At 71.2% G+C, this 24,117-nt stretch overlaps 2 protein-coding genes across 3 annotated transcripts in view; one reads left to right on the top strand and one right to left on the bottom strand.

Moving 5' to 3' along the window:
• The window catches only part of DNHD1 (dynein heavy chain domain 1), a 278,012-nt gene extending 264,320 nt beyond the window's left edge, over nt 1–13,692 (top strand). The window contains 11 exon segments of the mRNA XM_075918511.1: nt 3,995–4,020; nt 4,022–4,117; nt 4,119–4,175; nt 9,671–9,907; nt 10,000–10,174; nt 11,555–11,641; nt 11,802–12,006; nt 12,091–12,182; nt 12,280–12,432; nt 12,508–13,232; nt 13,330–13,692. Of these exon segments, the coding sequence (XP_075774626.1) occupies nt 3,995–4,020; nt 4,022–4,117; nt 4,119–4,175; nt 9,671–9,907; nt 10,000–10,174; nt 11,555–11,641; nt 11,802–12,006; nt 12,091–12,182; nt 12,280–12,432; nt 12,508–13,232; nt 13,330–13,692 (2,216 nt within the window).
• A 60-nt stretch (nt 13,693–13,752) lies between these two features.
• RRP8 (ribosomal RNA processing 8) overlaps nt 13,753–24,117 on the bottom strand; it is a 94,137-nt gene continuing 83,772 nt past the window's right edge. For both annotated transcript variants that reach the window (XM_075918506.1, XM_075918507.1), the window contains 5 exons: nt 17,882–17,995; nt 17,114–17,295; nt 16,807–17,032; nt 14,352–14,562; nt 13,753–14,273 (listed from right to left, as the gene is read on the bottom strand). In XM_075918506.1, the coding sequence (XP_075774621.1) occupies nt 14,005–14,273; nt 14,352–14,562; nt 16,807–17,032; nt 17,114–17,295; nt 17,882–17,995 (1,002 nt within the window). In that variant the 3' untranslated portion in view covers nt 13,753–14,004. The remainder of the gene's footprint in view (nt 14,274–14,351; nt 14,563–16,806; nt 17,033–17,113; nt 17,296–17,881; nt 17,996–24,117) is intronic.

The following is a 24,117-nucleotide window of genomic DNA, read 5'->3' as shown; positions in this document are numbered from 1 at the left end:
TTCCAGTGGGGTCCTGCCAAGCTGCCCAGAGACACCCCGGCCCTGTGCAAAGGCTCAGCCCTGGGCCTTGGGTCTCCTGGCCAGTGGGAGAGGAACCCTGAGGGCAGCCGTGGGAAGAGCAGTGTGACAGTGGGGATGCTGGTGTGTGTGTGTCCCCACCAGCGCTCTGTGCATGGGGGAGAGAGGCCAGGCAGGACTCTCTGTGGAAGTCTGTCAGCCTCTCACCTCCTGAGGCCCAGGTGACAAGAGAGGTGCCTCAGCGCTGGGGAATAGGGAGACGCAGCCCTGTTAGTCTGCTCTTGCTGAAACAAGAGACAGGAGGATGCAGCACTTTAAAGACTAACACGATGGTTTAGTAGGTGAGGAGCTTCCTTGGGCCAGGAAGGCTCATCACCCAGTAAACTATCCTGTTAGTCTTTAGTCCTGGCTTTTGTTTCAGCTTGGCTCTGGGAGCAGGACAATGCAGGAGGCGGAGTTGCCTGGGGGGCCGAGGGACCAGCTGTTCAGGGGAGTTAGTCTCAGCTGGGCTAGGGGAGTGAGGATGTTTTAGCCCAAGGAAGGGGGGTTCAGGGCCCGTGAGCCTTTCCCCCACGAGGAATAAGGCTCTGCCCTGGTTCTGGTGTTAACATCGGCCTAAGCGGGGCCGTGTCCCTGAGGACCAGTCAAACCTTCCACTCTGCTGGCCGGCTGAGTCGCGTCTGGCTGCGGATGCAGGGTCCAGGGCTCCTCGCTGTGCCCTCACAAGGGCGACGGTGAGCGGCAGACACTGCCCTTTGGACTCTCTCGGGAAGCACTTCCGTGCCTGGACTTGCACAGGGGCAGCTGACAGACTGGCCGCAGGGACCTGGCGCTCTGGCCGTGCACACAGCTCGGGGGCGCCCCATGGAGTCCTGTGTGCCCGGAATGGCACGTCCGGGCCTTAGAGCCAGGCAGGTAGCTCCGAGGCAGCCAGGCTGGAGCCAAGCGTGTTCTTTCACTGCGAGCTGCGTGGGCAGCCGTGCGGGGATCCCGCCGGGAGGCTTGTGAGCTGCGGTGCACCGCTCCTGAGGTGCAGTGAGCGCCAGCGCTGTGCTCTGCAGAGGGCCCTGCGAGAGGCTGATCACTGGCCACACGCCACTGGGAAGGAGAATTCCACACAAGCCCCAGAGGTCCTGGGGCACCTAGCACAAATGCAGCCCATGCCCTGCGCACGGCCCACTCCCTATTTCCGTCCTTTGGACCCAGGCTTAAATGCCCTCCCGGCTTCCCCCCTCCCCCCCCAAAACTCTCTGGGACTCGCCCACCCCCATCCCCTCTGGCTGGCGACTGCGCTCACTGGGGCGTGCTGCTCCTGCCTTCCCCTGGCCGGCCACAGCATGGAGGGGGGATGGGTTATCACCTCTCCCCTGTGTGAGGGGGGCTGGGTGGGGCACAGGGGAGGGGGGATGGGTTATCACCTCTCCCCTGTGTGAGGGGGGGCTGGGTGGGGCACAGGGGAGGGGGGGATGGGTTATCACCTCTCCCCTGTGTGAGGGGGGCTGGGTGGGGCACAGGGGAGGGGGGGATGGGTTATCACCTCTCCCCTGAGGGGGGGCTGGGGGGCACAGGGAGCACTGGGGTGTGTGAGGGGAGGGGGGATGGGTTATAACCTCTCCCCTGTGTGAGGGGGCGGCAGGGGGGCACAGGGAGCACTGGGGTGTGTGAGGGGAGGTGGGGCATGGGTTATCACCTCTCCCCTGTGAGAGGGGGGCTGGGGGGGCACAGGGAGCACTGGGGTGTCTGAGGGGAGGTGGGGGATGGGTTATAACCTCTCCCCTGTGTGAGGGGGGCTGGGGGGGCACAGGGAGCACTGGGGTGTCTGGGGGAGGTGGGGGATGGGTTATAACCTCTCCCCTGTGTGAGCGGGGCTGGGGGGCACAGGGAGCACTGGGGTGTCTGAGGGGAGGGGGGGGTTGGGTTATAACCTCTCCCCTGTGTGAGGGGGGCTGGGTGGGGCACAGGGGAGGGGGGATGGGTTATCACCTCTCCCCTGTGTGAGGGGGGCGGGGGGGGCACAGGGAGCACTGGGGTGTCTGAGGGGAGGTGGGGGATGGGTTATAACCTCTCCCCTGTGTGAGGAGGCGGCGGGGGGGCACAGGGAGCACTGGGGGGTCTGAGGGGAGGGGGGGGGTTGGGTTATAACCTCTCCCCTGTGTGAGGGGGGCGGCGGGGGGGGCACAGGGAGCACTGGGGGGTCTGAGGGGAGGGGGGGGTTGGGTTATAAACTCTCTCCCCTGTGTGAAGGGGGCTGGGTGGGGCACAGGGGAGGGGGGATGGGTTAGCACCTCTCCCCTGTGTGAGGGGGCGGCGGGGGGGCACAGGGAGCACTGGGGGGTCTGAGGGGAGGGGGGGGTTGGGGTTATAACCTCTCCCCTGTGTGAAGGGGGCTGGGTGGGGGCACAGGGGAGGGGGGATGGGTTAGCACCTCTCCCCTGTGTGAGGGGGCGGCGGGGGGGGCACAGGGAGCACTGGGGGGTCTGAGGGGATTCCTGGGTCACCGCTTGCTGTGCGTTCGGCGTTCTCTGGTAACGTGCCCTGACTTCCCCCTCTGAGCAGCGCCCCCGGACCCCCATTTTATCGGGTCTCTCTCGCCCCGCCCCTAGCGGTCCACATGGCTCCTGAAGGGCTCCGAGGCGGCTGCAGCGCAGCGCAGGGGCAGGTCAGCGGCTCCTGGCTCTGGTTCCCCACACTCTGGTCAGTGCAGCCGAGCCAGGCTGCTGTTCTCGCCCGTCCCGCTGGGGATGGATATGGAGCCGGGCTCTGTGAACTTCGTGTGAGGAGCCCTGGCGCCTGTGCAGGACCCTCATGTGGTGCCAGGCGCTCTCCAGGCTGGCAGGGAGGTGGGGGCCCCATGTGTGCCAGGCGCAGGCTAGGTGGCAGGGAGGTGGGGGGGCCCCATGTGGTGCCAGGCGCAGGCTAGGTGGCAGGGAGGTGGGGGGCCCCATGTGGTGCCAGGCGCTCTCCAGGCTGGCGGGGAGGTGGGGGGGCCCCATGTGGTGCCAGGCGCAGGCTAGGTGGCAGGGAGGTGGGGGCCCCATGTGGTGCCAGGCGCAGGCTAGGTGGCAGGGAGGTGGGGGCCCCATGTGGTGCCAGGCGCTCTCCAGGCTGGCAGGGAGGTGGGGGGGCCCCATGTGGTGCCAGGCGCTCTCCAGGCTGGCAGGGAGGTGGGGGGCCCCATGTGGTGCCAGGCGCAGGGCTAGGTGGCAGGGAGGTGGGGGGCCCCATGTGGTGCCAGGCGCGCTCTCCAGGCTGGCAGGGAGGTGGGGGCCCCATGTGGTGCCAGGCGCAGGCTAGGTGGCAGGGAGGTGGGGGGCCCCATGTGGTGCCAGGCGCAGGCTAGGTGGCAGGGAGGTGGGGGGCCCCATGTGGTGCCAGGCGCAGGCTAGGTGGCAGGGAGGGTGGGGGGCCCCATGTGGTGCCAGGCGCAGGCTAGGTGGCAGGGAGGGTGGGGGGCCCCATGTGGTGCCAGGCGCAGGCTAGGTGGCAGGGAGGTGGGGGCCCCATGTGGGTGCCAGGCGCTCTCCAGGCTGGCAGGGAGGTGGGGGCCCCATGTGGAGCCAGGCGCTCTCCAGGCTGGCAGGGAGGTGGGGGCCCCATGTGGTGCCAGGCGCAGGCTAGGTGGCAGGGAGGTGGGGGGCCCCATGTGGTGCCAGGCGCAGGCTAGGTGGCAGGGAGGGTGGGCATCAAGGGGTCCTGTGCTGGCTCTGCAGAGTGGGGGCGCGTGTGGACTGGGGAGGCCCGCCCCTGGCACCAGCACTGGTGGCCAAACTGAGATGTGGCTCCATGTGGCTCATGGTGTGGGGCTGGCTCTGGGCAGGCAGGTCCAGGCAGTGCAGAGGCCTCAGTCTCCCTGTCTGGGACCCTGGCTGGGCCTGCGGGTGCTGCCCTTCTGCTCCCAGCGCCTCTGGGCTGCCGTTGTGCCCAGCCCCGCCCCGAGGTGCCCACAGGCCTGCCCGCCCCCACCTGTCCCCCACAGAGCTGGACCACGCCGTGCTGAAGGGCCCTGGCAGCCATCGACCTGAGCCTGAGCCCTGCGGCGCTGGAGGACGCGCTGCTGGAGGAGGTGCTGCGCGCCGAGCGGCGCGAGGCCCAGACCCACCTGGCGCACCCTGCAGCTCAGCATCCTGCAGCTGGAGGACAAGCTGGAGGACGCGGAGGTGAGCGAGTGCCCACGGGCCGGCTCTTGCCGGGGCGCCAAGGCAGCAACCCCAGCCTGAGGGGGGGCCGGGCGCCTCAGCCTCCCCAGAGCAAAGCAGGCCCCGGGCTGGCTGCCGCCCCCCACCCAGCCCTCCAGCCACGCCGCGCCCCCAGCCTCACCTAGCCCCCAGCCGCGCCCCGGACCCCACCTAGCCCTCAGCCCCACCACGCCACGCCCCCGACCCCACCTAGCCCCCAGCCACGCCCCCGACCCCACCTAGCCCCCAGCCACGCCGCGCCCCCGACCCCGCCTAGTCCCCAGTCCACCTAGACTCCAGCCACGCCGCGCCCCCAGCCCCACCTAGCCCCCAGCCATGCCATGCCCCACTGCCCCACCTAGCCCCAGCCGCGCCCCGGACCCCACCTAGCCCTCAGCCCCACCACGCCACGCCCCCGACCCCACCTAGCCCCCAGCCCACGCCGCGCCCCCAGCCTCACCTAGCCCCCGGCCACGCCTAGTCCCCCAGTCCACCTAGACTCCAGCCACGCCGCGCCCCCAGCCCCACCTAGCCCCCAGCCACGCCGCGCCCCCAGCCTCACCTAGCCCCGGCCACGCCTAGTCCCCAGTCCACCTAGACTCCAGCCACGCCGCGCCCCCAGCCCCACCTAGCCCCCAGCCACGCCGCGCCCCCCAGCCTCACCTAGGCCCCCGGCCACGCCTAGTCCCCAGTCCACCTAGACTCCAGCCACGCCACGCCCCCAGCCCAACTAGCCCCCAGGCATGCCGCGCCCCCAGACCCAGGCACACCGCGCCCCCAGCCCCACCTAGCCCCCAGCCGCGCCCCGGACCCCACCTAGCCCTCAGCCCCACCACGCCACGCCCCCGACCCCACCTAGCCCCCAGCCACGCCGCGCCCCCGACCCCGCCTAGTCCCCAGTCCACCTAGACTCCAGCCACGCCGCGCCCCCAGCCCCACCTAGCCCCCAGCCATGCCATGCCCACTGCCCCACCTAGCCCCCAGCCGCGCCCCGGACCCCACCTAGCCCTCAGCCCCACCACGCCACGCCCCCGACCCCACCTAGCCCCCAGCCACGCCGCGCCCCCAGCCTCACCTAGCCCCCGGCCACGCCTAGTCCCCAGTCCACCTAGACTCCAGCCACGCCACGCCCCCAGCCCAACTAGCCCCCAGGCATGCCGCGCCCCCAGACCCAGGCACACCGCGCCCCCATCCCCACCTAGCCCCAGGCCACACCTAGTCCACAGTCCACCTAGCCCCCAGGCATGCCGCGCCCCCAACCTCCAGGCACGCCGCGCCCCCAGCCCCACCTAGCCCTCAGCCCCGCCTCGCCCCCAGCCCCGCCTAGCCCCCAGCCACCCCATGCCCTCAGCCCCACCTAGCCCCCAGCCACGCCATGCCCCTAGCCCCAGCCACGCCGCGCCCCCGGCCCCGCCTAGCCCCCAGCCACGCCTAGTCCCCAGCCACGCCTATGCCCGCCCCACCTAGTCCCCAGCCCCACCTAGCCCTCAGCCCAGCCACGCCGCGCCCCCAGCCCCACCACGCCCCAAGCCACGCCGCGCCCCCAGCCCCACCACGCCCCTAGCCCCACCTAGCCCCCATCCACACCGCACCCCGGCCACGCCACGCCCTCAGCCCCACCTAGCCCCCAGCCCCACCACGCCCCCAGCCCTGCCTAGCCCCCAGCCACACCGCACTCCGGCCACACCTAGCCCCCAGCCCACCTAGCCCTCAACTCCACCACGCCCCCAGCCCACCTAGCCCCCAGCCCCACCGCACCCCGGCCACACCTAGCCCCCAGCCCACCACACCCCCAGCCCCACCACGCACCCAGCCCTACTTAGCCCCCAGCCCACCTAACTCCCTGCCACGCCACGCCCCCAGCCCACCTAGTCCTCAGCCCCGCCTCGCCCCCAGCCCCGCCTAGCCCCCAGCCACGCCCTGCCCCTGGCCCCGCCTAGCCCCCAGCCACGGCTAGTCCCCAGCCACGCCTAACCCCCAGCCCCACCACGCCCCTAGCCCCACCTAGCCCCCAGCCACGCCGTGCCCCCAGCCACGCTGCACCCCTGGCCCCACCTAGCCCCCAGCCACACCGCACCCCGGCCACGCCACGCCCTCAGCCCCACCACGTCCCCAGCCACACCTAGCCCTCAACTCCACCATGCCCCCAGCCCACCTAGCCCCCAGCCACGCCGCACTCCGGCCACACCTAGCCCCCAGCCCACCACACCCCCAGCCCCACCAAGCTTCCAGCCCCACCACGCACCCAGCCCTACTTAGCCCCCAGCCCACCTAACTCCCTGCCATGCCACGCCCCCAGCCCACCTAGCCCTCAGCCCCACCACGCCCCCAGCCCCGCCTAGCCCCCAGCCATGCCGCGCCCCCAGCCCCACCTAGTCCCCAGCCCCACCGCACTCCGGCCACACCTAGCCCCCAGCCCACCACACCCCCAGCCCCACCAAGCTTCCAGCCCCACCATGCACCCAGCCCTACTTAGCCCCCAGCCCAGCTAACTCCCTGCCACGCCACGCCCCCAGCCCACCTAGCCCCCAGCCCTGCCTAGCCCCCAGCCACACTGCACCCCGGCCACACCTACTCCCCAGCCACGCCTAGCCCCCAGCCCCACCACACTCCAGCCACGCCGCGCCCCCAGCCCCACCGCACTCCGGCCACGCCTAGCCCCCAGCCACGCCGCGCCCCCAGCCCCACCGCACTCCGGCCACGCCTAGCCCCCAGCCACGCCGCGCCCCCAGCCCCACCGCACTCCGGCCACGCCTAGCCCCCAGCCACGCCGCGCCCCCAGCCCCACCTCACTCCGGCCACGCCTAGCCCCCAGCCACGCCGCGCCCCCAGCCCCACCGCACTCCGGCCACGCCTAGCCCCCAGCCACGCCGCGCCCCCAGCCCCACCTCACTCCGGCCACGCCTAGCCCCCAGCCCCACCAAGCTTCCAGCCCCACCACGCACCCAGCCCCACTTAGCCCCCAGCCACTTAGCCCCCGTGCCGTGCTTAGCCCCCACTTAGCCCCCAGCCACTTAGCCCCCCACTTAGCCCCACTTAGCCCCCAGCCACTTAGCCCCCGTGCCGTGCCCCGAGCCCACCTAGCCCCCAGCCACGCCACACCCCCGGCCCCACCTAGCCCCCAGTCACGCCTAACCCCCGGCCCCACCTAGCCCCCAGTCACGCCTAACCCCCTGCCACGCTGTGCCCCCCAGCCACGCCACGCCCCCGAGCCCCACCTAGCTCCGAGCTAGGGCCATGCCTCTAGCCACACCGCGCCCCCAGCCACGCCTAGAACCCAGTCCCATCATGCTCCTAGCCATGCCAACCTCTAGCCCCGCCTAGCCCATGCCGTGCCCCGAGCCCTGCCTAGCTCTGCCTACTCCCAGCCACGCCATGCACCCAGCCCCCAGCCACACCGCACCCCTAGCCCTCCGCCATGATGTGCCTCACCTAACCCCCAACCACCCCGTGTTCCCTAGACACACTGTGCCCCCTAGTCCCCAGCCCGCAGGCTCAGCCATGCCATCCCCCCCAGCCTCTAGCGATGCCGGTTCCTTAGCCCCCAACCACCGCATGACCCCCGGCTGCCTGCCCCCCCATCCACAATGAGCCCCAAGTCATGCTGCACCTTCTAGCTCCCAGTCATGTCATGACCCCCTAGTCGCCAGCCACGCTGAACCCACTGCCATCCGGAGCCGCCAGCCACACCACAGACCCCATCACACCATGATTCCTCAGCCCCACCCACACCATACCCCACAATCCCCAGCCATGCCATGCCCCCAGGCACCCAGCCATGCCTACCCCCCTTAGCCTCCCCAGCCATGCTGTGCCCCCTTAACCTGCAGCCACACTACACTCCCCTAGTCCCCAGCCATGGCTGCCCCCCATATCCCCCCAGCCACATCATGCCCCTCAGCCTCCAGCCATGCCACACACCCCTTAAACCAGCTTCACCAAGTGCACCCATAACCCCCCCCCCCGCAGCCAAGTCTCTGAGGGTGCCTTGCAACATGAGCCCTGCAGGGATCGACCCCCTCCCCCCAGCAAGCACAGGAGGGACCCATGACTCCAGCCTTGCAGAAGAGGTCAGACTAGCTCCTGTGGGGCTGATAGCATACTGCTACCCCACATCCCCATGCCCTGACCTTCCACTGCAGCCCCCCAGTACCAGTGACCCCACCTAACCCCCCCGCTGTGTCCCCATTTGCCCCATGACTCTGACCCCAGCTCCAAGACACCCCACGCCCTCGCAGCCGTCATGCTCCCTGCTGGAAGAGGACGACTCCTCATGTCCCCATTTGCCCCATGGCTGTGACCCCAGCTCTAAGACCCCCCCGCCGTGCCATTTGCCCCATGGCTGTGCCCCCAGCTCCGAGACACCCCCCTGCTGTGGCCCCATGGCTGTGCTCCCAGCTCCGGGACCCCCCCACTGTGCCATTTGCCCCATGGCTGTGACCCCAGCTCCGGGACCCCCCCCCACCGTGCCCCATGGCTGTGCCCCCAGTTGCCCCATGGCTGTGCCCCCAGCTCCGGGACCCCCCCCGCTGTGCCCCCAGTTGCCCCATGGCTGTGCCCCCAGCTCCGGGACCCCCCCCGCTGTGCCCCCAGTTGCCCCATGGCTGTGCCCCCAGCTCCGGGACCCCCCCCCACTGTGCCCCCAGTTGCCCCATGGCTGTGCCCCCAGCTCCGGGACCCCCCCCGCTGTGCCCCCAGTTGCCCCATGGCTGTGCCCCCAGCTCTGGGACCCCCCTCTCTGCCAGGAGGAGCTGCTGGAGCTGATCTCACAGCCGTCGTGCTCCCTGCTGGAAGAGGACGACGACTTCCTGCCCCTGCTCGGACTGTTGCAGACCCAGACCCAGGCCCTGCGCGCCAGCCACCAGCACCTGCTCTCCCTGCGCCAGCACCAGCTGGCCGTGCGGGCCAAGTACCGGCAGGTGGCCGGCCTGGGCGCTGCTCTGCACCAGGCCCTGCAGCAGGTGTGCCGCCTGCACCCCCTCTACCACTGCTCCACCGCCAGCTGCCTGGCCCTCACCCGCAGGGCCCTGCTCGCCACCCGGCGCGCCGACGCCACCAAGCAGGACGCGCTGGAGGCCCGGCTGCTGGAGCTCGGCCAGAGCCTCACCCGCCAGCTGCTGGCCCACGTGCAGCCACGTCTGCGGGAAACACACAACCTGCTCCTGAGCTTCCTGGGGGCCCTGGCGCCCCTCCGCCTGGCTGGCCAGCTCAGTCCCCTGGAGTGGCTGGCCTTCTGCCAGGGGCTGCAAGCCCCCGTGGCTGGTCACCTGCTGCAGCCGGCCGGGGTGGCCAGGCCAGGCTGGGTGCGCGCTGCAGCCTGGCACGAGTGCGGGCTTCTCGAATGCCTGCCTGGCTTCCAGGGCCTGCGGGCCTCCCTGGCGGAGCAGGCTGCCCAGTGGCAGGAGTACTTCCGCCTGCCCTCCACCGTGGTGGGCCCTGCCCCGTGCCCCAGCCACGCCCACCTCAGCCTCTTCCAGCGGGCCCTGCTGTGGCGCGTCCTCTGCCCTGAGAAGCTGGGCAGCGTGCTCCGGGACCTCGCCGCCTGCCTGCTCGGCCGCCCCGTCGCCGAGGACGCCGGCTACAGCGCCGCCACCATCTACGCCTGCAGCCAAACCCGGCAGCCCGTGCTGTTCCTCACCCCCCGCGGGGGCGCGCCCGGGGCCACCACGCACCCGCTGCACTGGATCCGACAGATGGCCAAGCAACAGCACTGCGTAATGCCCGCGCTGGACGGGGGGGGGGCGGGGGTCCCATGCTGGGCCCTGGACACAGGAGACCCAGGGTCTGCGACCTGCTTCTTCCGCAGCGGGGCCTCGTGGTCGTCTCTCTGGGCTCCCCCAGCTGCATGCGCGACGTGGCCGACGCCCTCGGCACCTGCCCCAAGGAGGGTCACTGGCTGGTGCTGAACAACTGTCACCTCCAGCGCTGCTGGGCCCCCGCGGTGCTGGCCCAGCTCAGCAAGCTACTGCAAGGCCCTGGAGGTGAGGAGCCCCCCCCCCGCCCATCCGCCCCCCCCCCACCTCCAGCGCTGCTGGGCCCCCGCGGTGCTGGCCCAGCTCAGCAAGCTACTGCAAGGCCCTGGAGGTGAGGAGCCCCCCCCTCCCATCCGCCCCCCCCCACCTCCAGCGCTGCTGGGCCCCCGCGGTGCTGGCCCAGCTCAGCAAGCTACTGCAAGGCCCTGGAGGTGAGGAGCCCCCCCCACCCATCCGCCCCCCCCCCCCACCTCCAGCGCTGCTGGGCCCCCGCGGTGTTGGCCCAGCTCAGCAAGCTACTGCAAGGCCCTGGAGGTGAGGAGCCCCCCCCCTCCCATCCGCCCCCCCCCCCCCCCACCTCCAGCGCTGCTGGGCCCCCGCGGTGCTGGCCCAGCTCAGCAAGCTACTGCAAGGCCCTGGAGGTGAGGAGCCCCCCCCTCCCATCCGCCCCCCCCACCTCCAGCGCTGCTGGGCCCCCGCGGTGCTGGCCCAGCTCAGCAAGCTACTGCAAGGCCCTGGAGGTGAGGAGCCCCCCCCTCCCATCCGCCCCCCCCACCTCCAGCGCTGCTGGGCCCCCGCGGTGCTGGCCCAGCTCAGCAAGCTACTGCAAGGCCCTGGAGGTGAGGAGCCCCCCCCACCCATCCGCCCCCCCCCACCTCCAGCGCTGCTGGGCCCCCGCGGTGCTGGCCCAGCTCAGCAAGCTACTGCAAGGCCCTGGAGGTGAGGAGCCCCCCCCCACACCTGCCCCCCCCCCCACCTCCAGCGCTGCTGGGCCCCCGCGGTGCTGGCCCAGCTCAGCAAGCTACTGCAAGGCCCTGGAGGTGAGGAGCCCCCCCCTCCCATCCGCCCCCCCCCCACCTCCAGCGCTGCTGGGCCCCCGCGGTGTTGGGCCCAGCTCAGCAAGCTACTGCAAGGCCCTGGAGGTGAGGAGCCCTCCCCACCCATCCGCCCCCCCCCACCTCCAGCGCTGCTGGGCCCCCGCGGTGTTGGGCCCAGCTCAGCAAGCTACTGCAAGGCCCTGGAGGTGAGGAGCCCCCCCCTCCCATCCGCCCCCCCCCCCACCTCCAGCGCTGCTGGGCCCCCGCGGTGCTGGCCCAGCTCAGCAAGCTACTGCAAGGCCCTGGAGGTGAGGAGCCCCCCCCACCCATCCGCCCCCCCCCCACCTCCAGCGCTGCTGGGCCCCCGCGGTGTTGGGCCCAGCTCAGCAAGCTACTGCAAGGCCCTGGAGGTGAGGAGCCCCCCCCTCCCATCCGCCCCCCCCCACCTCCAGCGCTGCTGGGCCCCCGCGGTGCTGGCCCAGCTCAGCAAGCTACTGCAAGGCCCTGGAGGTGAGGAGCCCCCCCCCACCTCCAGCTGAGCACACTGCTGCAGCTCCACCTCTCCCCGCAGGGGCAAGGGCCCACACGACAGGGGACGAGACCCACCCCAAGTTCCGCCTCTGGTTCATTGCCGCCGCCGCCAGGGAGGCCGTGCCAGGTGCGTTGGTCCCGTGCCTGCTGGCTGTGAGCGCAGCACCCCAGCCAAGCGTGCTGGCTCGCAGGAAGGTCCGGGGTAGCCCCGTTGGCACGGGGAGGGTGGAGCGGAGTTCCCCAGGCTTGGGAAGGCAGAGGGGTGATGCCTGTCTGCACCCCTCCAGGCCCTGTGCACCGCAGCGCCGTGACGCTGTTCTGCGAGACCCCCCCGGACCTGAGGAGCATCCTACTGCGCAGCTACAGCCAGCTGCTGGGCCAGAAAGGCTGGGGCGCCACGCAGGAGCCAGGCCTGGCGCTGCTGGTGCTGCACGCAGTGCTGCTGCACAGGCAGCACTATGGCAGTCTGGCGCAGGCCCGGCCCTACCCCTGGTGAGTGCGAGGCCAGGCCAACTCTGCCAAAGCCCTGGCTCAGCCCCTGCCCCAGTGCCCTGACTGCCTGCTGCTCGTACCTAGGAGCGAGGCGGAGCTGTTCACGGGCCTGAGGGTCCAGCGGCGGCTGGCAAAGCTGGTGTCTGACCCTGCAGAGGGCATGCAGGAGCTAGCAGGTAAGGGGGCTGGCCAGAGCACCGCCAACCTGGAGCCAAGGCGGCTGCCGAGGGCTCCAGCTGGGGCCCAGCCTAGGACAGGCCCTTTCTGTTCCAGGACTGGTTCTCTATGGCGGCTACATCCAGGACGCTGGGGACGCTGGGGCGGTGCAGAGCCTGAGCCAGGGCTGCTTGTGCAGGGCCTCCCGTTTGCTGCCCCCCCAGGGGGTGCAGAGCCTCCTCGCCAGCCTCAGCAGGGGCTCCCCGCTGGGTAAGGAAGGGCTCCTGCCCGGCTCCGGGACCGGCCCCGGGGCGCAAGTGGCTCTAACTAGCTTTCTGCCCCCAGCGCTGCCAGAAGACGATGCGATTGCAGAGACGCGGGCTCGCCTGCAGCAGCTCCCGAGCCCAGCGGATCCAGCCTCCTGTGGGTTGTACCAGGGCCTCCAGCAGCAGCTGCTGGCAAGCCAGAGCCAGAGCCTGCTCTCAGACCTGCTGCGGTCCCAGGACCTCTGGCAGGCAACCCCACCCGAGCGTGGCCAGCAGGAGGCCCTGGAGCAGCTGGTGCAGCACGGCCTGGAGCTGGTGCTAGAGCTGCAGGCCAGGCTGCAGCAGCGAGGGTGGGAGGTGGGGGGCAGAGGTCGTCTCCCAACTGGGCGCACACGGCCAAGGCCCCGGCCACTGCTCCGCTTCCTGCTGGAGGAGTGTGGCAGCTTCCTGGCCCTGCTGCAGCAGGTAGGCCGGGACCTGCGCTGTGCACGGGAGCAGGTGCAGGGGCAGCCCTGCCCATCCCCACGCTGCGCCACCATCCTGCGGGCACTGGAGCGGGGCCGCCTGCCCCGCCCCTGGCTGCCCTACACGCCCACTGGCCCCCAGCCTCCCAGCCGCTGGCTGCAGACACTAGCGCATCGCTGCCAGCTGCTGTGTGGCTACCTGGGGGCCGTGGCTGGGCAGCCAGCGGTGCTCTACCATCTCGCTGCCTTCCAGCACCCCCAGCGCCTCCTGCAGACACTGCTCCAGGAAGCAGCCCGGGCCGAGAAGCAGGACCTGGACCACTACCAGCTGGACCAGCAGGTAATGCTGCCTCGGGGCACAGGCAGGCCCCCCGCTCCTGGGAGACCCCTTCCCCTTCCCCAGCCCCAGCCTCCCTGATCCTCCCTCGCTCTTCCAGGTGCTGCCCAGCGCGCTGCCACCCAGCTCCCCGCCCGAGAACGGGCTCTACCTGACGGGCCTAGAGCTGCACAGCGCCCTGTGGGACACGCGCACAGCCCTGCTCCAGGAGACCCTCTCGGCCCAGCCCTGCCTGCTGCCGCCCGTCTGGGTGCAAGCCGTGCGGGAGCCCTGGCGTGCTCGCACGCCCCACGGCTTCCTGCCGCAGTACAGCTGCCCCGTCTACCTGGGCCTGCCTCAGCAGCCGGCGGGCCTGAGCAGCCATCGGGTTGTGACTCACCTGGCGCTGCCCTGCAAGATGCCCCTGGCCCTGTGTGCTCAGCGCCGGGTGCACATTGTCAGCACGCTGCCCGGCCTGGACTAGCCTGGGGGCCCCGTTGTCCCCTCCCACCGTTCTGGACGGCTTCCCAAACGCAGCCCCGGGTACAGAAATAGATCGATATATTAGTGTGTACAAAACATGCTGCCTTCCTCTGTCCGGGGCCCGGCTGCGCGCAGGGCCCTCCCCGCCAGCCCCGTCCTGGAGCTCACACACATAAATAAGGCCCAGGCAGGCTGCACACCGTCTGTACAGCCCTGCAGAGGGGCTGAGGCCTGCTCCGGGCCCTGCCCCGCAGAGCCCAGCTGCTGAGCCCGGCCTGCGGGATCCTCCATCCCCATCCGGCTTGGCTGGGGCTCATTTCAGGTCGACATCGAAATCCAGCACCAGCAGCTTGGTCTCCTCGGTGCCGTTGCGGCTGCCCACGGCACACACCAGCTTTGTGTTGGAGGCGCGGATGCGCCACACCACCCCCCCGCTGCCCCCGCTCTCCAGGGTCACCAGGTTGCGCACAAACTCGCCCGTCTTGAGGTCCCAGAGCTTGACGGTGCCGTCGTCCGAGCTGGTCACCACGAACTTGGAGCTGAACTGGAGGCAGGTGACAGCGCTCTGGTGCTTGCTGGGCCCTGGGGAAATGCACCGATTAAGGCCGCTGCCCGGCCCCGGGCCCAGCCCCGACTTCCCCCGTGAGGGTCCCCACTCACCCTGCAGCGTCTGCAGGCACTGGCCCGTCTTGATGTCCCAGATCTTGACGGTTGAGTCTGCGTTGCCTGAGACGAGGATGTTATCCCGCAGCTCCATGCCACTGGTGAGCGACTGGTGCCCCATCAGCGTGTGCAGGCAGTTCCCACTCTCCATGTCCCACACCCGGATGGAGGTGTCCAGGGAGCCACTCACAATGTGCATCCCGTCAAACTGCCAGAGACATGGGCTCAGCCACGGACCCAGCATGAGGGGGAGCTGCTCTTGTCATGGGCCAAGGCCTGGGACTCACTTGGGGACTCGCCTGGGGCAGAGGGCCGGGGACTCGCCCGGGCCAGGGACCCGCCTGGGGCAGAGGGCCGGGGACTCGCCCGGGCCAGGGACCCGCCTGGGGCAGAGGGCCAGGGACTTGCCCGGGCCAGGGACCCGCCTGGGGCAGAGGGCCGGGGACTCGCCCGGGCCTGGGGACCCGCCTGGGGCAGAGGGCCGGGGACTCGCCCAGGGCTGGGGACTCGCCCGGGGCAGGGGGCCGGGGACTCGCCCGGGCCAGGGACCCGCCTAGGGCAGAGGGCCGGGGGCCGGGGACTCGCCCAGGGCAGGGGGCCGGGGACTCGCCCGGGCCAGGGACCCGCCTAGGGCAGGGGGCCGGGGACTCGCCCGGGCCAGGGACCCGCCCGGGGCAGGGGGCCGGGGACTCGCCCGGGCCAGGGACCCGCCTAGGGCAGAGGGCCGGGGACTCGCCCGGGCCAGGGACCCGCCTAGGGCAGAGGGCCGGGGACTCGCCCGGGCCAGGGACCCGCCTAGGGCAGAGGGCCGGGGACTCGCCCGGGCCAGGGACCCGCCTAGGGCAGAGGGCCGGGGACTCGCCCGGGCCAGGGACCCGCCTAGGGCAGAGGGCCGGGGACTCGCCCGGGCCAGGGACCCGCCTAGGGCAGAGGGCCGGGGACTCGCCCGGGCCAGGGACCCGCCTAGGGCAGAGGGCCGGGGACTCGCCTGGGCCAGGGACCCGCCTAGGGCAGAGGGCCGGGGACTCGCCCGGGCCAGGGACCCGCCTAGGGCAGAGGGCCGGGGACTCGCCCGGGGCAGGGGGCCGGGGACTCGCCCGGGCCAGGGACCCGCCTGGGGCAGAGGGCCGGGGACTCGCCCGGGCCAGGGACCCGCCTGGGGCAGAGGGCCGGGGACTCGCCCGGGCCAGGGACCCGCCTAGGGCAGAGGGCCGGGGACTCGCCCGGGCCAGGGACCCGCCTAGGGCAGAGGGCCGGGGACTCGCCCGGGCCAGGGACCCGCCTAGGGCAGAGGGCCGGGGACTCGCCCGGGCCAGGGACCCGCCTAGGGCAGAGGGCCGGGGACTCGCCCGGGCCAGGGACCCGCCTAGGGCAGAGGGCCGGGGACTCGCCCGGGCCAGGGACCCGCCTAGGGCAGAGGGCCGGGGACTCGCCCGGGCCAGGGACCCGCCTAGGGCAGAGGGCCGGGGACTCGCCCGGGCCAGGGACCCGCCTAGGGCAGAGGGCCGGGGACTCGCCCGGGCCAGGGACCCGCCTAGGGCAGAGGGCCGGGGACTCGCCCGGGCCAGGGACCCGCCTGGGGCAGAGGGCCGGGGACTCGCCCGGGCCAGGGACCCGCCTAGGGCAGAGGGCCGGGGACTCGCCCGGGCCAGGGACCCGCCTAGGGCAGAGGGCCGGGGACTCGCCCGGGCCAGGGACCCGCCTGGGGCAGAGGGCCGGGGACTCGCCCGGGCCAGGGACCCGCCTAGGGCAGAGGGCCGGGGACTCGCCCGGGCCAGGGACCCGCCTAGGGCAGAGGGCCGGGGACTCGCCCGGGCCAGGGACCCGCCTGGGGCAGAGGGCCGGGGACTCGCCCGGGCCAGGGACCCGCCTAGGGCAGAGGGCCGGGGACTCGCCCGGGCCAGGGACCCGCCTAGGGCAGAGGGCCGGGGACTCGCCCGGGCCAGGGACCCGCCTAGGGCAGAGGGCCGGGGACTCGCCCGGGCCAGGGACCCGCCTAGGGCAGAGGGCCGGGGACTCGCCGGGGGCTGGGGACTCGCCCGGGCCAGGGACCCGCCTGGGGCAGAGGGCCGGGGACTCGCCCGGGCCAGGGACCCGCCTAGGGCAGAGGGCCGGGGACTCGCCCGGGCCAGGAACCCGCCTAGGGCAGAGGGCCGGGGACTCGCCCGGGCCAGGGACCCGCCTAGGGCAGAGGGCCGGGGACTCGCCTGGGCCAGGGACCCGCCTAGGGCAGAGGGCCGGGGACTCGCCCGGGCCAGGGACCCGCCTAGGGCAGAGGGCCGGGGACTCGCCCGGGCCAGGGACCCGCCTAGGGCAGAGGGCCGGGGACTCGCCCGGGCCAGGGACCCGCCTAGGGCAGAGGGCCGGGGACTCGCCCGGGCCAGGGACCCGCCTAGGGCAGAGGGCCGGGGACTCGCCCGGGCCAGGGACCCGCCTGGGGCAAGGGCCTCACCTGCAGGGAGTAGACGCGGTTGGTGTGGCCCTGCAGCGTGTGGATGCAGCTCTCGCTCTCCGGGTCCCACACCTTCACCGTGTAGTCGTAGGCTCCGCTCACCACCTTGTGCCCGTCGTACTGCACGCAGCGCACGGCGGCCACGTGGCCCATCAGCACATGCAGGCACTGCCCGGTCTCTATGTCCCAGAGGCGCAGCGTGGCGTCCCGCGAGCCGCTCACCACCCTGCAGATCACGGGCACACTGAGAGCCCAGCCACTCCCACGGCTCCCTCCGTGTCTCAGCCCCAGGCCCTGCCCAGATTACCTGCTGCCGTGCAAGTGCATGCAGCGCACGGTGGACGTGTGCCCGTAGAGCGTGTGCACACACTCCCCTGTGTCTGCGTTCCACACCTTCAGCGTCCGGTCCGTGGAGCCACTGATCACGATGTTGTCCCTCATCTGGGAGGACCAGACCCCCCCGGTGTGGCCCACCAGGGTCTGCACACACTGCAGAGAGCACAACAGAGTTAGCGGCAGGGGAGCCACACGCGCAAAGACGGATTTGAGGGGCCAGAGGGCCGATGGGAGAACAGCAGGGCCAGGCTAAGGCCACCCCCAGTCCTCCGCAGGGGGAGCAGACGCCCCATTGGGCCATGCAGGCAGACTTAGGCAGAAGCCAGGCTGCTCAGGCACCCCATGGACCCCGCGAGCGGCCAGCCGGACGCACCCCTCCCCCGGCGGGGCCTCCGGACCCCGCGAGCGGCCAGCCGGACGCACCCCGCCCCCGGCGGGGCCTCCGGACCCCGCGAGCGGCCAGCCGGACGCACCCCGCCCCCGGCGGGGCCTCCGGACCCCGCGAGCGGCCAGCCGGACGCACCCCGCCCCCGGCGGGGCCTCCGGACCCCGCGAGCGGCCAGCCGGACGCACCCCGCCCCCGGCGGGGCCTCCGGACCCCGCGAGCGGCCAGCCGGACGCACCCCGCCCCCGGCGGGGCCTCCGGACCCCGCGAGCGGCTAGCTGGACGCACCCCTCCCCCGGCGGGGCCTCCAGACCCCGCGAGCGGCCAGCCGGACGCACCCCTCCCCCAGCTCACCTCGCCGGTGACGGCCGACCAGACCTTCAGGGTGTTGTCATCGGAGCCGCTGACAATGCGGCTGCCACAGAACTGCAGGCAGGTGATGACGTGGTCGTCGTGCCCCTTCAGGACCTGTGCAGGGAACAGCAGGGAGCAATGGGCGCGTGTGCTGCCGTGGGCGGGGGTGCACAGGCCAAAGGGGCCGGACCCTGGAGCTCTAGGGCTGAGAGGGAGGGGCTGGAAGGGCTCCAGGCTCCAACCCTCCTGTGGCTGGGGACCCCGCCCCAGGCCCCCGAGAGCACATGGGGAAAGGGAGACAAAATCCTGCCCCGGAGCAGAGCGACGGCCCCGCACTGGACCCTCCCTGGGAGGACACCAGGGGCCCCAGGCTGGACCGACAGGGGCAGGACCCCTGCAGGAACGCCAGCTAGTGCTGCCAGGCACAGGCGGGAGGGAGCAACCACGGGACAGCACAGCGGCTGCAACACGGTCCCCTCTGCTCAACCCAGGGGCCCCGGCTCTTGAGCTCTCCTGGTCTCAGTCAAGGGACATGGCACCTGCTTCCTGCAGCCCACACTAAACTGGACACACCCTGCGCTCAGCAGCGTGTCGACACCCCGCCACGGCTCCCCGGCCCCGCCCGCGACGGCGCCTCCCGGAACCCGCCACGGCTCCCCGGCCCCGCCCGCGACGGCGCCTCCCGGAACCCGCCACGGCTCCCCGGCCCCGCCCATGACGGCTCCTCCCGGAACCCGCCACGGCTCCCCGGCCCCGCCCATGACGGCTCCTCCCCGAACCCGCCACGGCTCCCCGGCCCCGCCCGCGACGGCTCCTCTCGGAACCCGCCACGGCTCCCCGGCCCCGCCCGCGACGGCGCCTCCCGGAACCCGCCACGGCTCCCCGGCCCCGCCCATGACGGCTCCTCCCGGAACCCGCCACGGCTCCCCGGCCCCGCCCGCGACGGCGCCTCCCGGAACCCGCCACGGCTCCCCGGCCCCGCCCGCGACGGCTCCTCTCGGAACCCGCCACGGCTCCCCGGCCCCGCCCGCGACGGCGCCTCCCGGAACCCGCCACGGCTCCCCGGCCCCGCCCGCGACGGCGCCTCCCGGAACCCGCCACAGCTCCCCGGCCCCGCCCGCGACGGCTCCTCTCGGAACCCGCCACGGCTCCCCGGCCCCGCCCGCGACGGCGCCTCCCGGAACCCGCCACGGCTCCCCGGCCCCGCCCATGACGGCTCCTCCCCGAACCCGCGACGGCTCCTCCCGGAACCCTCCCCGGCCCCGCCCGCGACGGCGCCTCCCGGAACCCGCCACGGCTCCCCGGCCCCGCCCGCGACGGCTCCTCTCGGAACCCGCCACGGCTCCCCGGCCCCGCCCGCGACGGCGCCTCCCGGAACCCGCCACGGCTCCCCGGCCCCGCCCGCGATGGCTCCTCCCCGAACCCGCCACGGCTCCCCGGCCCCGCCCGCGACGGCGCCTCCCGGAACCCGCCACGGCTCCCCCAGCCCCGCCCACAGGGGCTCCTCCCTGAACCCACCACGCCTCCCCTAGCACTCAGTCTCTTACCTGCATAAATAAAGCTTTCGCTGGTAGATGCTAAAGTGCTGGCCCAGTGAGCTTTTTGGGAGAGAGCCAAGGGATCAATGGCCCTGTGTAAGGGGGCTGGGGGGGCACAGGGAGCACTGGGGTGTGTGAGGGGAGGTGGGGGATGGGTTATAACCTCTCCCCTGTGTAAGGGGGCTGGGGGGCACAGGGAGCACTGGGGTGTCCGAGGGGAGGTGGGGGATGGGTTATAACCTCTCCCCTGTGTAAGGGGGGGCTGGGGGGGCACAGGGAGCACTGGGGTGTCTGAGGGGAGGTGGGGGATGGGTTATAACCTCTCCCCTGTGTGAGGGGGGGCTGGGGGGCACAGGGAGCACTGGGGTGTGTGAGGGGAGGTGGGGGATGGGTTATAACCTCTCCCCTGTGTGGGGGGGGGCTGGGGGGCACAGGGAGCACTGGGGTGTGTGAGGGGAGGTGGGGGATGGGTTATAACCTCTCCCCTGTGTAAGGGGGGCTGGGGGGGCACAGGGAGCACTGGGGTGTGTGAGGGGAGGTGGGGGATGGGTTAATACCTCTCCCCTGTGTAAGGGGGGCTGGGGGGGCACAGGGAGCACTGGGGTGTCTGGGGGAGGTGGGGGGTGGGTTATAACCTCTCCCCTGTGTAACGGGGGCGGGGGGGCACAGGGAGCACTGGGGTGTCTGGGGGAGGTGGGGGTGGGTTATAACCTCTCCCCTGTGTGAGGGGGGCTGGGGGGCACAAGGAGCACTGGGGTGTCTGAGGGAGGTGGGGGATGGGTTATAACCTGTCCCCTGTGTGAGGGGGGCTGGGGGGCACAGGGAGCACTGGGGTGTCTGAGGGGAGGTGGGGGATGGGTTATAACCTCTCCCCTGTGTGAGGGGAGCTGGGGGGGCACAGGGAGCACTGGGGTGTCTGAGGGGAGGTGGGGGATGGGTTATAACAACCTCTCTCCTGTGTAAGGGGGGCTGGGGGGCACAGGGAGCACTGGGGTGTCTGAGGGGAGGTGGGGGGTGGGTTATAACCTCTCCCCTGTGTAAGGGGGGCTGGGGGGGCACAGGAAGCACTGGGGTGTCTGGGGGAGGTGGGGGGTGGGTTATAACCTCTCCCCTGTGTAAGGGGGGCTGGGGGGCACAGGGAGCACTGGGGTGTTTGAGGGGAGGCGGGGGATGGGTTATAACCTCTCCCCTGTGTAAGGGGGGGCTACAGGGAGCACTGGGGTGTCTGGGGGAGGTGGGGGATGGGTTATAACCTCTCCCCTGTGTGAGGGGGGGCTGGGGGGCACAGGGAGCACTGGGGTGTGTGAGGGGAGGTGGGGGATGGGTTATAACCTCTCCCCTGTGTGAGGGGGGCTGGGGGGCACAGGGAGCACTGGGGTGTCTGAGGGGAGGTGGGGGATGGGTTATAACCTCTCCCCTGTGTAAGGGGGCTGAGGGGCACAGGGAGCACTGGGGTGTCTGAGGGGAGGTGGGGGATGGGTTATAACCTCTCCCCTGTGTGAGGGGGGCTGGGGGGCACAGGGAGCACTGGGGTGTCTGAGGGGAGGTGGGGGATGGGTTATAACCTCTCCCCTGTGTAAGGGGGCTGAGGGGCACAGGGAGCACTGGGGTGTCTGAGGGGAGGTGGGGGATGGGTTATAACCTCTCCCCTGTGTAAGGGGGCTGGGGGGCACAGGGAGCACTGGGGTGTCTGAGGGGAGGTGGGGGATGGGTTATAACCTCTCCCCTGTGTAAGGGGGCTGGGGGGCACAGGGAGCACTGGGGTATGTGAGGGGAGGTGGGGGATGGGTTATAACCTCTCCCCTGTGTAAGGGGGCTGGGGGGCACAGGGAGCACTGGGGTGTCTGAGGGGAGGTGGGGGATGGGTTATAACCTCTCCCCTGTGTGAGGGGGGCTGGGGGGCACAGGGAGCACTGGGGTGTCTGAGGGGAGGTGGGGGATGGGTTATAACCTCTCCCCTGTGTAAGGGGGCTGGGGGGCACAGGGAGCACTGGGGTGTCTGAGGGGAGGTGGGGGATGGGTTATAACCTCTCCCCTGTGTAAGGGGGCTGAGGGGCACAGGGAGCACTGGGGTGTGTGAGGGGAGGTGGGGGATGGGTTATAACCTCTCCCCTGTGTAAGGGGGCTGGGGGGCACAGGGAGCACTGGGGTGTCTGAGGGGAGGTGGGGGATGGGTTATAACCTCTCCCCTGTGTAAGGGGGCTGAGGGGCACAGGGAGCACTGGGGTGTGTGAGGGGAGGTGGGGGATGGGTTATAACCTCTCCCCTGTGTAAGGGGGCTGGGGGGCACAGGGAGCACTGGGGTGTGTGAGGGGAGGTGGGGGATGGGTTATAACCTCTCCCCTGTGTAAGGGGGCTGGGGGGCACAGGGAGCACTGGGGTGTGTGAGGGGAGGTGGGGGATGGGTTATAACCTCTCCCCTATGTGAGGAGGGCTGGGGGGCACAGGGAGCACTGGGGTGTCTGAGGGGAGGTGGGGGATGGGTTATAACCTCTCCCCTGTGTAAGGGGGCTGGGGGGCACAGGGAGCACTGGGGTGTGTGAGGGGAGGTGGGGGATGGGTTATAACCTCTCCCCTATGTGAGGAGGGCTGGGGGGCACAGGGAGCACTGGGGTGTCTGAGGGGAGGTGGGGGATGGGTTATAACCTCTCCCCTGTGTAAGGGGGCTGGGGGGCACAGGGAACACTGGGGTGTCTGAGGGGAGGTGGGGGATGGGTTATAACCTCTCCCCTGTGTAAGGGGGGCTGGGGGGCACAGGGAGCACTGGGGTGTGTGAGGGGAGGTGGGGGATGGGTTATAACCTCTCCCCTGTGTAAGGGGGGCTGGGGGGCACAGGGAGCACTGGGGTGTCTGAGGGGAGGTGGGGGATGGGTTATAACCTCTCCCCTGTGTAAGGGGGCTGGGGGGCACAGGGAGCACTGGGGTGTGTGAGGGGAGGTGGGGGATGGGTTATAACCTCTCCCCTGTGTAAGGGGGGCTGGGGGGCACAGGGAGCACTGGGGTGTCTGAGGGGAGGTGGGGGATGGGTTATAACCTCTCCCCTGTGTAAGGGGGCTGGGGGGCACAGGGAGCACTGGGGTGTCTGAGGGGAGGTGGGGGATGGGTTATAACCTCTCCCCTATGTGAGGAGGGCTGGGGGGCACAGGGAGCACTGGGGTGTCTGAGGGGAGGTGGGGGATGGGTTATAACCTCTCCCCTGTGTAAGGGGGCTGGGGGGCACAGGGAGCACTGGGGTGTCTGAGGGGAGGTGGGGGATGGGTTATAACCTCTCCCCTATGTGAGGAGGGCTGGGGGGCACAGGGAGCACTGGGGTGTCTGAGGGGAGGTGGGGGATGGGTTATAACCTCTCCCCTATGTGAGGGGGGCTGGGGGGCACAGGGAGCGCTGGGCTGTCTGAGGGGAGGTGGGGGATGGGTTATAACCTCTCCCCTGTGTAAGGGGGCTGGGGGGCACAGGGAGCACTGGGGTGTCTGAGGGGAGGTGGGGGATGGGTTATAACCTCTCCCCTGTGTAAGGGGGCTGGGGGGCACAGGGAGCACTGGGGTGTCTGAGGGGAGGTGGGGGATGGGTTATAACCTCTCCCCTGTGTAAGGGGGCTGGGGGGCACAGGGAGCACTGGGGTGTCTGAGGGGAGGTGGGGGATGGGTTATAACCTCTCCCCTGTGTGAGGGCGGGCTGGGGGGGCACAGGGAGCACTGGGGTGTCTGAGGGGAGGTGGGGGATGGGTTATAACCTCTCCCCTGTGTAAGGGGGCTGAGGGGCACAGGGAGCACTGGGGTGTCTGAGGGGAGGTGGGGGATGGGTTATAACCTCTCCCCTGTGTAAGGGGGGCTGGGGGGCACAGGGAGCACTGGGGTGTGTGAGGGGAGGTGGGGGATGGGTTATAACCTCTCCCCTGTGTAAGGGGGGCTGGGGGGCACAGGGAGCACTGGGGTGTCTGAGGGGAGGTGGGGGATGGGTTATAACCTCTCCCCTGTGTAAGGGGGCTGGGGGGCACAGGGAGCACTGGGGTGTCTGAGGGGAGGTGGGGGATGGGTTATAACCTCTCCCCTGTGTGAGGGGGGCTGGGGGGCACAGGGAGCACTGGGGTGTGTGAGGGGAGGTGGGGGATGGGTTATAACCTCTCCCCTGTGTAAGGGGGCTGAGGGGCACAGGGAGCACTGGGGTGTCTGAGGGGAGGTGGGGGATGGGTTATAACCTCTCCCCTGTGTAAGGGGGGCTGGGGGGCACAGGGAGCACTGGGGTGTGTGAGGGGAGGTGGGGGATGGGTTATAACCTCTCCCCTGTGTAAGGGGGGCTGGGGGGCACAGGGAGCACTGGGGTGTCTGAGGGGAGGTGGGGGATGGGTTATAACCTCTCCCCTGTGTAAGGGGGCTGGGGGGCACAGGGAGCACTGGGGTGTCTGAGGGGAGGTGGGGGATGGGTTATAACCTCTCCCCTGTGTGAGGGGGGCTGGGGGGCACAGGGAGCACTGGGGTGTGTGAGGGGAGGTGGGGGATGGGTTATAACCTCTCCCCTGTGTAAGGGGGCTGGGGGGCACAGGGAGCACTGGGGTGTCTGAGGGGAGGTGGGGGATGGGTTATAACCTCTCCCCTGTGTAAGGGGGCTGGGGGGCACAGGGAGCGCTGGGCTGTCTGAGGGGAGGTGGGGGATGGGTTATAACCTCTCCCCTGTGTAAGGGGGCTGGGGGGCACAGGG

Source organism: Pelodiscus sinensis, unplaced genomic scaffold, assembly GCF_049634645.1.
Source record: "Pelodiscus sinensis isolate JC-2024 unplaced genomic scaffold, ASM4963464v1 ctg91, whole genome shotgun sequence".
In the NCBI taxonomy this organism is placed as follows: domain Eukaryota; kingdom Metazoa; phylum Chordata; order Testudines; family Trionychidae; genus Pelodiscus; species Pelodiscus sinensis.
This window is presented reverse-complemented; position numbering and strand designations above follow the sequence as displayed.